A 14323-nucleotide genomic window follows, 5' to 3' on the forward strand; every position below is an offset into this window, starting at 1 on the left:
TCATATAACCATGACATTAAAAAAAACCTCGACAATAATCTCAAATTTTTCAAACAACTAAACTGTTTCATTTAGCCTATAATATTAGCTTCTAACAGTTGAAATGCATATATGAGATAGTCCTAAACATAGATCAAAGCTTGCTCAAAATGCATTGGACATCAAAATACAAAATTACAAACACCAACAGAACAACAGACACATAGTTTGGTAACTGAAAACAAAATTGTCTTTCATTGAAACAAACTCTAACTAACTACAACTATAACAAACTCCGACTGTTCCTCTTCTTCTTCTTCTTCTTCTTCTTCTTCTTATACATTCTCCATTTGTAACAAACTCAGTCCTCTTCTCTTCTGCACGCGCCATTCTCACAACCATAGCAACGCATCTTCTCATAGGTTCTCTTCGTTTTCCATTTCCATCAATTCTACTCGTCTTGTTCAATTCTCACCGTTATTCACATACTTGTTCATTTTCGCATATGAAAATAACTGAAGTATTGCTTTAACACATTGCATGAGTTTTTGCTTTTGAATAAGTTAGGGCTTGTTTGCATTGAGTTTTTGAATATCGTTATTTTGTTGTCAAATTGTCACGATTGTAAGCACTTCATGCTGAAGTATCAGTATAATTGAGTGAGTTTTTGCTTTTGAGTTTTGAATAAGTTAGGTTCAAATACCTTGATTTACTTAAGTTTTTGAGCCTTTTCATAGTGTTCAATAACTTTCTCATTGGAACCGAAATAGATTCTTATCTTTATTTGTGTTTGTAACTGTAACAGTAAAATTAATGTTTTTTCTTTTTTTGCTGTTGTAACCACTGGTGTATGTAGCAGCTATGATTAATTTATGGTTGATGGTAAGATACGTACACTGGAATCATATATGATGATAGATTTACTTCTACCAAATCAAATACCAATATTGTTTTGAGAACAGCTATAGGATGGGAACTATTTTCTTTGTTCTTTTTCCTCATTTTCTACAATGGTTGTGTAGTTTTAGACACTAACATATTTAGACCTTTACAAAACAGAGAAACTTGCAACAATGGAACCAGTGGAACGACTGACACACATCATTACTATAATGGAAGATGTAATAAAAAATGAACGGCTCGAAACATATTTTCTGGGTATGTGGGTGCGTTCATTAGAGAGTGAACTCAGGAATGCAGATCCAAGGTCACGTCGTTTTGAGCGTATCAGAAAGAGTCTCGCATCATCACAAGAAGTTATGCTTTTCTGCTGGCGTCAAATTGACCACTTCATCAACATGCGGAATTATGTCATTGTGCAAGCTGTGCTCCGTAATCATCCATTACCAGTTTTAGACCATGCCCCGATCAGGTCTGTCTTCTGTTACTTCACATTTTACTTCCTTGCAATCCATAATCGTCCATTACGATTTTACACCGTAATCGTCCTTGGTTTTACACCGTAACCATCCTTCTTGTAATGTAACTATGTGACATAGTACACAGGTTGTTTGTTAGACGCTCTTAGCTGTATTGTTTTTTAAATGTAGGATGACAGAACTTGCATATGCTGTGACTATAGCGCCTGAAAGTGAAACCAGCAGGGAGGAATTTGTTAAGAAAAAACGAATCACCGGCGAGGAAATGTTTCTGCCACCTCCTGAAATAGCAATTGGAATTGATATTGGCACAGGGCCACGTTGTGTTGCTGTGTGGAATGATTCCAAAGTGGAACTTTTTAGCAATACAGAAAATGAGAACATTATGAAATCAGCTGAAATTATCAAAGATGATGGCTCTTCTATTGGAGTTATTAGTGCTAGTGAAGTGACACTCTCCCAAAACCAGGAGCATGACATGTTGTATGAAGCAACAATTTACAACATGAGACGTTTGATTGGCAGAATTGATGTTGACCCGATAGTTCAAGAAAATAAAAAATTTCCATTTTTGCTGCATACTTTGTACATTGGCGGTTGCCCTTTTATTGCTGCACCAAAGAACATAGCTTTGAAGTTTACCGCTGCTGAACAAGTCCTTGTAGTATATCTGGGTCAATTAAGAGTACTGGCTGAAACTCAACTGGAACGACCTGTAAGCAAGGTAGTGTTGATGGTTCCAGTTTCATTCAGTCGAATCCAGCTAGCCCGGACACAATACGTTTGTGCAAAGGCCGGTCTTTATGATCTCAAGCTGATGCCTCAACCAACAGCAGTGGCTTTGTTGTATGCACAGCAACAAATGCTGGCTTCTTTTTCTTGTGAGGATATGGACAGCGAAAGCAATAAAGTAGCTCTCATTTTCAATATGGATTTCGGTTATTGTGATGTTGCTGTGACTGTTGCTACAGCAGAAGGAGAATGCAGAATGAAAGCTTTGGCAGGAAGTTCTATTGGTGGAGAAGACTTGCTTGTGAATATGATACGTTATCTCTTACCAGATTCTGAAAATATATTCAAGAAGCATATTGATGGGGACGAGGAAAATAAATCAATGAGTTTGCTTCGAGTGGCAATTCTAGAAGCGATTCAACGACTTTCCTCTCAGACAAGTGTTGAGTTTGATTTAGACTTGGGAGATGGTTTGAAAATATGTAAGGTTGTAAAGAGGGAGGAGTTTGAGGATGTAAATAAAGAGGTGTTTGAAAAGTGTGAAAGGCTGATCATCCAAAGCTTGCAAGATGCAGATATAAAAGTTGATGATATAAATGATGTGATAATTGTTGGTGGATGTTGGAATATACCGAAGGTGAAGGATCTTGTTACTAAAATATGCAAAGGAAAGGAACTTTATAAAGGAATGAACCCTTTGGAAGCTGCACTTTGTGGTGCAGCTGTGGCAGGAGCTGTTGCTGCAGGAATTGTTGATCCCAAGTTAGGCTTGATGACTTCTCATGTCACACCTTTTTCTGTTGGAATTCAGGCTAATGGGATCCACTTTGTCCCTGTAATTCCGAGGAACACATCGATGCCAACAACGAGGGTTATGGATTTCACAACTATTCATGATAATCAAACTGAGGCATTGATCCTTGTCTACGAAGGTGAGGGACAGAAGGCTGAAGAAAACCACCTTTTGGGATATTTGAAAATAATGGGAATACCTGCAGCACCAAGAGGAGTTCCAGAAATTAATGTGCGTATGAACATAGACTGTGAAAACGGGCTGAGAGTTGGAGCTGCTGTTTATATGCCTGGATCAGACCAACCTGCAATTCCTGCTATGGAAGCGAGGATGCCTATGTCAATGACCGATGATGGGTATGCCGAGGCACTAAATAGAACCTATGGTGACACAAAGGATTTGGTTACTCTCGTCAAGATGGAATAGTAAGGTCATGGTGACATCCATCATATATCACTAAATGTTGTTTAGTTGTTTTTTGTGTTTCAGCATCAGAGGTTGATGTATAGGTCTGATGTCTGTAACATAATGGAAGTAATACATATAGGCCTTCAGTTCTAGTTAATTGTGAATATACAGGAGAATATGCTCATATCTGTCAGGTGATAAAGCGTGTAGAAATTGTCAAATATAACAGAATGCTACATGCGAATATATGTGATTTTGTTGAGACATTGTTTGAATTTTATTTTTCTTTGTTGATATATATGTCCTCATAATTCATTTGTTGGTAACTCTCGGTAACATCTCCAATAACCTGATTCTCATGGCCAGCAGATCAAATAAAAAAAAAATCTATAAGAAATTATGAAGGAATGAGTTATATTTGATGTGTACATTCCAAACTTTGCACTTGTAAAACTTTTCATAATATCAGACTAAATGTATTTTAGGTTGCAAATTTTGCTGTTAGAGTAATAAGCTAGCCGTCTTCATCAGTGGGATGACTTTATCTATTGCATCGCTGCTTTTCTTGCTTTCATAGGCTGTAGTTTATAGGAGGGAATGAAGTGATTTATTGGCCTCTAGATGTAATGATGTAAAATCTAAAATTGTTTCTGCAGTATTTAATTGCAACTTTGAAACACAATTGCTGTACAATTTTGTTATGATAATAAAAGCCTTTTGTTTTTTTTGAAGAATAATAAAAGCCTTCCGTAGTTGACAGGTATTATAATTTGATTAATTTCGACCTTGAGGATAATGGCCAAAGCATCACTCCTACAAACCCCACAGGATCTCAATAATTGCTCACTTGTACTTCAGGAAAGTGATGTATGCTTAGGGAGAAATTTCTGTGAAGTGGCAGGGGAAGTTTAGGGGCAAGCTTCAGGAATTTTATAAGTGACTCATCACACCAACCAATCCGTCCATCGTTAAAGTATCATCCTTGCTTTGATAACAGGAATTGCAGATTGTTGAGATCCAGGCATCCCAACAGAAGCAATAACTGTCAACCTGTTTTTATGGTCTATGTCCATGCTCACATTGATTTCAGGAGCTCCTTTTGGTGCTTCAGGTATTTCAGTTATTTTGAAATATCCCAAAAGGTGATTCTCTTCAACCTTCTGTGCCTCACCTTCGTAGACAATGATCAATGCTGCAGTTTGATTATAAACCAAACGCCTCATCGTTGGCACTGATGTATTTCTCGGAATTACATGTACAAAGTTGCTTCCATTAGCTCGAATTCCAATGGCAAGAGGTGTGAAAGGAAAATCAAACAACTCCTAGTTCCCAAATGGATTTCCAATGCCTAAAGCAATAGCTCCTGCTTCTGCTGCACCACATAGTGGCATCATTCAAAGGATCAATGCCTCTATAAACCTTTACTTTGCATATTTTAGTAACAAGATTCTTCACCTTGGTATATTACAACATCCACCTACAATTATCACATCATTTATATTCTTAGTTTCCACCTTTGCATCATGCAAGCATTGGATGATTAGCCCCTTTCACACTTCTCAAACACCTCTTTGTTTACATCCTCAAACTCCTCTAGTGCCTTTATAAACTCTCTCGTGAATTATAAACCACATTTTCCCTCTAGTGGCGTTGTCAGATCCTGAAAGGGTTCAAACTTTTGATCCTTGAGTGTGTATTTCACTGTCATGTAGATATATGGATGTATAAAAATTGCAAATACATTCATAATGTCTCTTTTATTAGTCATTTTGGTCTCAAGTTTGATTTTAAATAGTTAATTTAGTCATTGAAGGTGATTTTTCCGTTCAATTTAGTCCTTGAAATTACTAAAAAAAAAGTTCACTAAAAATATATATTTGTCATTTTGATATACTTAAGAATGAACTATAGTGACAATATTCCACAGTTCCAAGCACCAAAATAGTTGTTTGTCTTTTTTAAAAATGAAATAAAAGTTAGTATATTCAAGCACAAAGGCTATTAGCAGCCAACACTCGGGTGGGATTTAGTCCCACGTCGGATAGATAGGTTTCTTGAGAAGAGTTTATAAACTAATGAAAGGAAGTGAAAAAGTAGCGTGAATAATGAAGAAAATGTTAATGGCATAATAAAGCTAATGAGAGAAAATGAAAACTGTAAGAATGAACTATAGTGACAATACTCCACACTTCCAAGCAGCAAAATAGTTGTTTGTCTTTTTTAAAAATGAAATAAAAGTTAGTATATTCAAGCACAAAGGCTGTTAGCATCCAATACTCGGGTGAGATTTAGTCCCACATCGGATAGATAGGCTGTTTGGATGGAGGGGAGAGTTTACTTTTCTTTTTTAAATTCTGGACATTATAAAATAATTTTTACAAAATTGAATTAAGAACATGATAAATAATCATATAATACTTCAAAAACACTTAATTTATTTTAAAAAAAACACTTTACATTGTTCATAATTTAAAAAATAAAAGTAAACCCTCCCATCCCTTCTCCTCTTAAACCCTCAATCCAAACACACCTTAAACGTTCAAATTAGATACTAGTTTGCGGTATAAATTGTGTTTGGAGAAACACACCTTACAATTGAAGAACATGATAAATAATCATATAATACTTCAAAATACTTAATTTATTTAAAAAAAAACACTTTACATTGTTCATAATTTAAAAAATAAAAGTAAACCTTCCTTTCCCTTCTCCTCTTAAACCCTCAATCCAAACACACCTTAAACGTTCAAATTAGATACTAGTTTACCGTATAAATTGTGTTTGGAGAAACTCACACAAGAGTCGATCAACTATCAACTAGAATGTAACTATTGTTGACTAGTTGCAGCAGTCAATGAGGGTTAAATTTTAGTTTATGACAACAATACTAATTCTCCTGAGAATACTTCCTCCCTCCATCTCAAAATAATTACTTCCTCCATCTTATTTTATTTCTGTTTCTAAATGCAAACTCCTTCTTAATATTAGATGCATTTATTATTATTTTTCCTAAACATATCCTTAATTATTTATCTTAAGGGTGTCTATATATCATTACTCATAAAAATATTGTTCTAAAATAACTGATTCATCTTACTTTTCAATACAATATTAATAATTCTTTTTCTAATTATAACTCTAATTAATACTACTTTCATCACTCCTAATTCAATATATTTCACTTTGCATTTATGATATAGAGAATGCACAAATACATAAGAAGAGCATTTAAATCTTTCTTCTAAAAAAAAAGAGTATTTAAAATCATTTTTCTCTCTTCTTCGTTTATACACTATTTATAGAATTTTACGTGGATTGTGGACCACAGAAACATGTATGTCGACCACATCCACACAAAATAGACCACAACATCAGTTGGCTACCGTTGGCACAAGTATGGTTTGTTGTCGTTGGCACAACTACAATTAACTGATGTTGCGCACCGAAACCAGTACCAGAGACATATTTTCTCACATTTCTTGTATACATTCAAACACATTCGTTCAATCATTTTCTCATCTAACATACATTCTTTCTATCATTCAATTAAATTATAAAACAAACACAATAAAGTAAAAATCATTCATTAGATAAGTACCAAATGTCATCAAATTACATCCAAATCAAAGTAAATCACATAAGTACCAAATGTCATTCAATTACATCCAAATTCAAATGTACATAAACCAAAATAAACATCCTAAAAGGGTCATAAACATAGGCATTGGTCAACAAGCATCCCTTGACATCTCCATCTGTCACCTGGTGATGAAATATGTCAAGGTTGGCAAGCACATACTCCTAACCTGTCTCAAGGCCTCCAGCAGCTCCTTGTTTGTCAAGTCCTGACCCAATGCTTCATCTGCAATGTGAATGCATGACCTAATGATCTCCAATGAATCGGGCATATCTCTAGCATGCTCATGCGCAATGATTTTCTCCTCATTCGTTGGTCTAGGAGGATATCCCTCAATAGGTAACATAATCTTTGGTGACACACCTAACCGGTGTGCATTGCCATGGAGCATGTGCCCCCTCACCCCACTTAGCCTGAGGAATGAGATTCAAATTGTAGTCCAAGAAAGCTTGCACAACATGAGCTGAAAGAATAGCCTGCACAGATGCTGGAGGTCCAGGGATGTCCTGCACACCCGTACTGCCTTTTAATCTGCTCAAACAAGTGACGGTACACCCTCCGTCAGCCACACATCATCCATCATGAATACCAACATATATCCTCAAATGCATGGAGCTCCCTATGTTCTTCGTACGACCTCCATAGGACATCATCCATATCCATAAGATCAAGCAGCAACCGATATACCATCGGTTTAGCATGACCCTTGCTAGGAATCCATCTACAGCGTATGGTCAGTTTGAGGCAAACTATGGATTAGATGTTCTTAGATATACATCTGAGAAATGCACCAAAATCCATCCCTGGGAAAAGAAAAAAAACACAAATATAAATTAGGCTTAAATATGCAAACCGTCCCTGTAAAAAAAAAAAAATTAAAAACATCCTTGTAAATTTTTTTTTGTTTTAAAAAGGTCTCTGGCCCCACTTTTTTGCTGACATGGGATGACTTTGGCCACGTGGCAGTCCACGTCATTATTATTTATTTTTTTTTAGAAAAAATCTGAAAAATATTTTTTATAAAATTAAAAAAATTCCAATTTTTTTTTTTGAAATATGAAGAAATTTTTTTGGAAATTAGTGTTTTTAAAATCTAGAAATAAAATTTTGAAACTTATATAATCTCAAAATTTATAAATTTTGAAAATATAATTTTCAGATTTTTTTTATGATTTTTAATTTTATTTTCAGATTTTTTAAAGAAAAAATTTAATTAAAAATCGAAAAATTTAATTTTCAGTTTTTTTAATTTTTAATTTTAAAAAATGAATTTTTAGAATTTTGAAAAGAAAAAAAATAAAATTATGTCACATGCCACGTCAGCGCCACGTGGCCAAAACCATGCCACTTCACCTGAATAGTGGGGCCAGGGATCTTTTTAAAACAAAAAAAAAATTACAGGGATGTTTTTAAATTTTTTTTTTTACAAGGACGAAAATCAAAATGCGCCCAAATTACAGGGACGGTTTGCATATTTAAACCTATAAATTATTATCATCAGAAATTTAATTCTGATACAGAAGCATAAAAAATTAAAACTATTACCATCAGGAGGGTTAATTTTTCCCCCGTCGATCTCTTTTTATCAATAGTGCCTCAACTAGATAATGATATAGGTATCTCAACTCTAGACCACTGATTCATTGTACCAAAGTCCTCCATCATCTCAAGGTATATCACCTCGATGTGTTTGTTGCTCTTATCACCAAACAACGTAGATCTGAGGAGATATACCAAGAAACTCCTCAAGCATCACTGTCTATGGGTTTCTCTCTCCCCTAACTCCTCCCTCGTCCGTGCATGCGCCTGTCTAGTACCTACAGTAAGGTGCTCCTCATAAAGTTCATTAAGCCAAGTATAAGTTATATGAGCACCAAACTTGTCCTTGCACTCTTTAATTGTAGGCGCCTCAGAAACACCTAACCTCCTCACCATCTTATCAAGGAACGACATTCGCCCATCAATGGGGATGTGTAGAAGACATACCACATTGTTCACTGTGACAGTCATCTCCCCCACTAGTAGATGAAAACTGCTAGTCTTCGCGTACCACCTCTTGCACAACGAAGTAATCATGCCATGACTCACAGTCAGGTACCCTATATACATCAAATCATGCAGACTGGACGCCCTGAACGGATCCCAAAACCATCTCTAATTGTCTGCTTGGTGGTTAAGTTATCCCACCTTAGCCCATGATTTATCCATCGAAGTCTGCACCTTTCGCAAATCTGAAATACAAAAAAAAAATGTCAGAATGAATATATTATAATTCACTTAATCACATAACACCTAATTAACCATAATTTTTAGTGATGAAATTGAGTGATGATATATATATTTATTCATTTTTTGTTTGTTTTCTACATTTGCGAAATTTGATTTCTCCAAAAAATACAGTTGACTCAGTGGAATAAATGGTTAATTCAATTTAAAGTAAAAATTATGGTTAATTCAACTATGTAATTAACCATAATTTTTAACATGATTTAAATTATTTGTATACATCGATTTACAAAAAATTGTTCAAAACTACAACTCATCGGGAGTTGAACACAAGACACACAAATCATCCTTAAAACATATACCGCTAGGCCAAGAAAGCAGTTGTGATATCTAAATAATAGTAACCAAAAAAAAAAAACACAAAGTTTACATGTAAATAATGTGTGGCAAGTGTTTTTAGAACCACACTGTATCTAAATTGAATCGAGTAAACTTGTGGTTGATTGGTTGTTTACGTAACATTATTGATTGCAAAATGCCAATGAAATGAAGCTCAAGATACAATGGAGGCTTATTTTACTTGGCTTTTGAGAAGAAGAAAAATTAAAAAATAGTCTCACATCCAATAACAAACAGCTTGTTAGTAACAAAGTATCATTCTTGTTCTTGTATTTAAAAGCGTTTAGATGAGATATCGTATGTCTCTTTTAATTTAACCAAAATTGTAGTTTGAATCTAATCTAATCTCTACAGTTGTGCGCGCAGAGAATATTGATTTAGCCAAAAAAGAGCATTCCTTTGTTTTCATAAGTCCCACATCGAAGGTGGGAAAAATACTCGAGAGCAACCATTGCCAGAAGATTGCTTTTTAAGCCCCCAAAATCTCCAAAGGCCCCCTAAAATACCGAATTTAGCCTTCTATACAACATAAGGTAGATATATACCGAACTATAATTAGGAAGATAACAGGATATGTTAGGGAGATATCTTCAGAACGGCATGTTACGGAAATCACATCATGTTACAACAGTTATATGAGACTGAACCCAATTTTGGTTCTCTTATTTCCTCTTTTGCACTCCATAACAATCATACCAACCAACAGTGTTAACGTCACTCAATTGCAATAAATTAACAGGTAAATCATATTTCTTCATATCACATTGAAAGTCCGCATAACTTTCATTGTTTTGACATAAACACGTGCCTTAATTATAAAAACAAAACTTTTTTTTTTGCTGTTAATTATTTTCAGAAAGCATTCACAAAGGTTCAAGGCACCAACAGTAGTACAATAATGATTCAGAATTGGAATTAACTTAAAACAGGAACAAGTAGCGCAACAAAGTAATGAATTAAGTTCCTTTTTTTAATTAATGGAATGGCAGCAAATAGGAGAATAGCAGTACCCAAGGAATATATATGGAATAGTAGCAGTAATATTGATTGAAATCTGGAACAAAAGTATGAAAGCTGAGAATTGAAATTACAAAATTTCATAAATCCATTCAAATGTCATACCAAGTACATAGGTTCATAAGGACCAACCACATAGGTTCATATCCAAATTCTTAAAACATAAAACTCAACAATATACAGACATCACTCAGTGACTGGTACTGAATCGCAGGCGTGGCATAGGCTACAATCAGTTTCATAGCCATGTATAAGTGATTGTCTGCCTTCTTATGAATGCTCAATGTGTACTGTGCGGCAATAGCAGGATTTCTAGGAATAGTTTGAACATATCCAAATTGCCTCCGCACACGCTCTGGCAAGTGTGTTCGAAAACATGACATGCCGCACATTATCTACCCTGAAAACCAAATGATGTCCTCCAACGGATGACTCTCTCGATGACTATCATATGGATAGAAGATGATGTCATCAACCAAAAGACGATCCAATGCCACACTGTAAGAATACTCCACAGCAATGCCCTTTTTATGCATGAATCGACAAGCACGTGGATGGTCCTCTCTACAACTCATCAATATCCCTCAGACAAAATTCTTGGAAAGTGTTCATATATCCATGCCTAAAAAAATAAAAATAAAATTATATCATTAAACATGATGTGTGAACATCAAAATTATATCATTAAACATGATTTGCGTAAATCTGATAAATATTATAAATTTAAGATATAAAATTTTACCTAAAATCAAACAAGCGTAGCCAGACAAGGACACACATTTGGGTTTAGTCATATTACATAGATAATTGTATAGGAAAGTAAGAGCAGCGGCACCCCATGACCATTGATTAACTGTAGTTAGGTCGTCAAAGTATTTCAAGTAAACAACACAACAACCACTGCCAGTCTTATCACTAAACAATGTGCAGCCAACTAGATAGAGCAGGAAAGCTCTAATGCACTGAGTCTGGTACCATTCCAATGCTACTTCCTCCCCAGGCTGATTCGCATATGTATTCGCTTTGTTCAAATATTTCGTGTAAATGTTCAGAAGGCAGTCATAGGTGATACGAGCTGAATTCATACTTTTGGTCTCCGCGGCACTCTCTGCTCGATCCAATCCTAAGTGGTTAACCAAATACTATGTTCCCTGATTAGTAGTCAAGGTCTCACGGAATAGCGGATTACCTCCAACAGGTATATGCAGCAAGCACGGGACGTCATCCAAGGTGATAGTCATTTCACCTACAGGAAGGTGAAAACTGCTCGTCTCCAAGTGCCACCTATCTGAGAAAGCAATCAAGAGGTCGTGGTCCACCTGACCATAATTTGTCATAAAGAGCGGGTAAAGACCAGATGCCCTGATTACATTCCAAAACCACCCCATATCATCAACCTCTGGAGGTAATGCTTCTTTCAAGTCTATTATTCGCTTGGCATTGTTAAGCACCCAACGGGTTTTACCACGGTCCTGTGAAAAAGAAAATGCAGACAGAAAGAAAATCAATTCCCAAAAACAAACACAAATCCAGCCACATGTGATATTTTGATTAGCTCTAGAATCCCTGATTAGTTATTATGATTATAATTAACGGTCTGGATTGTTGTAAATGTGCTAACTGCCTTGTAACTGAATTTAACTGATAACTTAATTTGTACTATAATTTAAATGCAGGAAACAAGGTGATGTTGGTCAAGCCAGTTATTGTATTTCAAAAGCAATAAAAGCAGACCCCCAAGATATTAGTCTTAGAAGGCAGAGTCCCAGTAATTGTATTTCATGCTTTGCTTGTAAGAAAATCAAATAATTGAGAGAAATACATGTTTGGCATGTGTAGAAGACTGAAGTTAATACAAGAGCCATTTAGTGGTTTATATGAACCTTAGATGTCTGTCATTATTATGATAAGAACAATAATTGTTTACCCATCAAAATACTTTATCCACTCATAATGCAGCAATTGACACCAACTTCATGGCAACTTCTCCATATGTTTTTCTTGTTTTTCATACAACACAAGTGGGTAAAGAACATAGCCCTTTCATGATAATAATAATAATAATAATAATAATAAGCAAAAGTGAAAGAAAAAATAACAACCCACCATTCATTTTCATACATATTTTCCACACAAAACAACTTTTACATTTCCTTCTTTAAGATCTACCTTTGTCTTACTGTCCACGTTTCCCAAACTATATCCCAATTCCCAATCATTTTCATACATATATATTCCACACCAAACTATTGGCCTCTGTCACTTTAGATCACTTTATTTAGAGACTATGTTACATGTCATGAACCAATTATCCCAAATTATTAAGTGATAGCAGATGATTGGTTTTGTATATAGCAACACTTCATGTAGCGATGATTTTTAGTCTATCCACCTATATCAAGCATATATGCTTAAACAGACAAATCTTAAATGAAATCATCATACTCCCTCCACATTGATGTCATTTGAAAAAATAACAATTTTTAACTGTGTTAATTATTTCTTTACTAATCCAAAAGAAATTCTTACCTCTCCATTCCAAATCTTGGCTGCAATATGTTGGCCAAAATTCGGCAACAAAGACGTCTCAGAAGGTCCTCTGCCATAGCCCTCTTGAACCACTCCTACGGAAGGAGGCTGTGAGCTAGATACTTCCTTTGATGATGGCATCTCGATATCAACCTGAGACTGTGAACTAGAGCCTTCCGGTCCCTCGCTCAGACCACGCCCACGACCAGTCGACCACAACGGCACCCACATGTCCTTGCCGAGTGTTTGCCACTCGCTCTCTGCAGACATAAGCATGCAATGACTCCTTACCATGTCGTGTCCTACCAACATCTTCGTTATTCATATATACTACAAAAAAAAAAAAAAAAAATTAATCATTCAGGCATTTTGTCGAACACTTGGAACACGTTAAAACAAAGGCTTAATTGCACTTTTGGACCCCTATCTTTTCAAAAGTTGCGGTTATGGACACCTAACTAATTTAAATACAAAACAGCCCCCTATGTTTTGATTCTTTGGCATTTTTGGACCCCAAGACAAAAATAAAATAAAAAAATTGACACGTGGCATTTCACTTAGGGTGCCACCCACGTCAGCGTTGACCGGGTCAACAATGGACTAGGGGTCCAAAACTGCCAAAGAATCAAAACATCGGGGGCTGTTTTGTATTTAAATTAGTTAGGGGTCCATAACCGCAACTTTTGGAAATATAGGGGTCCAAAAGTGCAATTAAGCCTAAAACAAACTACTTAAATCCAATTCAAATATACAAAAAAAAGGCAGCCAGTAACCAATTAGATTTCATTACAAGCATAACATAAAGGAACCAAATACAAGCAATTTGGAATGGGATTATTATTGTATACATGAAGAATCAAGCAGTTTAGAAACTGAGTATCAAATACAGAACAACTGTAGCAATAATATTGCAATCAATAGTTATATACTAGAAACTGAAACTTAAAATTTAAGTGGAGATTATACCTTAACTTTGGAGATAACCCTAACAAAACTCTTACGAGAACAGATTTTAGGAACAAGATTCAACTATGGGTCGATTTAGAGAAATCATTTGATGCGTACAGAAGGAACATAAATTGGGTGAAAAATGAACTGGAGAAGGAATAGGTCGATTTTTGAACTCAGAGAAAGGAAGATGAAACGAGACAGTGAAAATACAAATCCTGCACTGCACGTACGTTCAAGTTCAACTCAAGACATACAGAACTCTTGGATTAAGGG

At 35.4% G+C, this 14323-nt stretch overlaps 2 protein-coding genes and 1 pseudogene across 2 annotated transcripts; 1 reads left to right on the forward strand and 2 right to left on the reverse strand.

Moving 5' to 3' along the window:
• The first annotated feature begins 1091 nt into the window (after positions 1 to 1091).
• LOC11438817 (heat shock 70 kDa protein 8) lies at positions 1092 to 3309 on the forward strand. The gene is made up of 2 exons (XM_003609397.3): positions 1092 to 1351; positions 1530 to 3309. Exons 1-2 carry the CDS (start codon positions 1092 to 1094, stop codon positions 3307 to 3309), a joined length of 2040 nt encoding a protein of 679 aa, XP_003609445.3.
• An 814-nt stretch (positions 3310 to 4123) lies between these two features.
• Positions 4124 to 14323, reverse strand: part of LOC11438180 (heat shock 70 kDa protein 8-like) — a 35808-nt pseudogene continuing 25608 nt past the window's right edge.
• Positions 10641 to 14266, reverse strand: LOC112421260 (protein MAIN-LIKE 2). The gene is made up of 4 exons (XM_024782080.2): positions 14066 to 14266; positions 13100 to 13429; positions 11313 to 12042; positions 10641 to 11192 (listed from the first exon to the last, which is right to left on the reverse strand). Exons 2-3 carry the CDS (start codon positions 13409 to 13411, stop codon positions 11713 to 11715), a joined length of 642 nt encoding a protein of 213 aa, XP_024637848.1. The 5' UTR covers positions 13412 to 13429; positions 14066 to 14266; the 3' UTR covers positions 10641 to 11192; positions 11313 to 11712.

Source organism: Medicago truncatula, chromosome 4, assembly GCF_003473485.1.
Source record: "Medicago truncatula cultivar Jemalong A17 chromosome 4, MtrunA17r5.0-ANR, whole genome shotgun sequence".
NCBI lineage: Eukaryota > Viridiplantae > Streptophyta > Magnoliopsida > Fabales > Fabaceae > Medicago > Medicago truncatula.

Excerpts from the sequence above, each read along its gene's own strand:
- LOC11438817 (XM_003609397.3), top strand. The coding sequence starts at position 1,092 with ATGGAAGATGTAATAAAAAATGAACGGCTCGAAACATATTTTCTGGGT. Across the intron at positions 1,352-1,529 it reads TTAGACCATGCCCCGATCAG|GATGACAGAACTTGCATATG; the intron begins GTCTGTCTTCTG and ends TTTTAAATGTAG.
- LOC112421260 (XM_024782080.2), bottom strand. The coding sequence starts at position 13,411 with ATGTTGGTAGGACACGACATGGTAAGGAGTCATTGCATGCTTATGTCT. Across the intron at positions 12,043-13,099 it reads CCAAGATTTGGAATGGAGAG|GACCGTGGTAAAACCCGTTG; the intron begins GTAAGAATTTCT and ends TCTTTTTCACAG.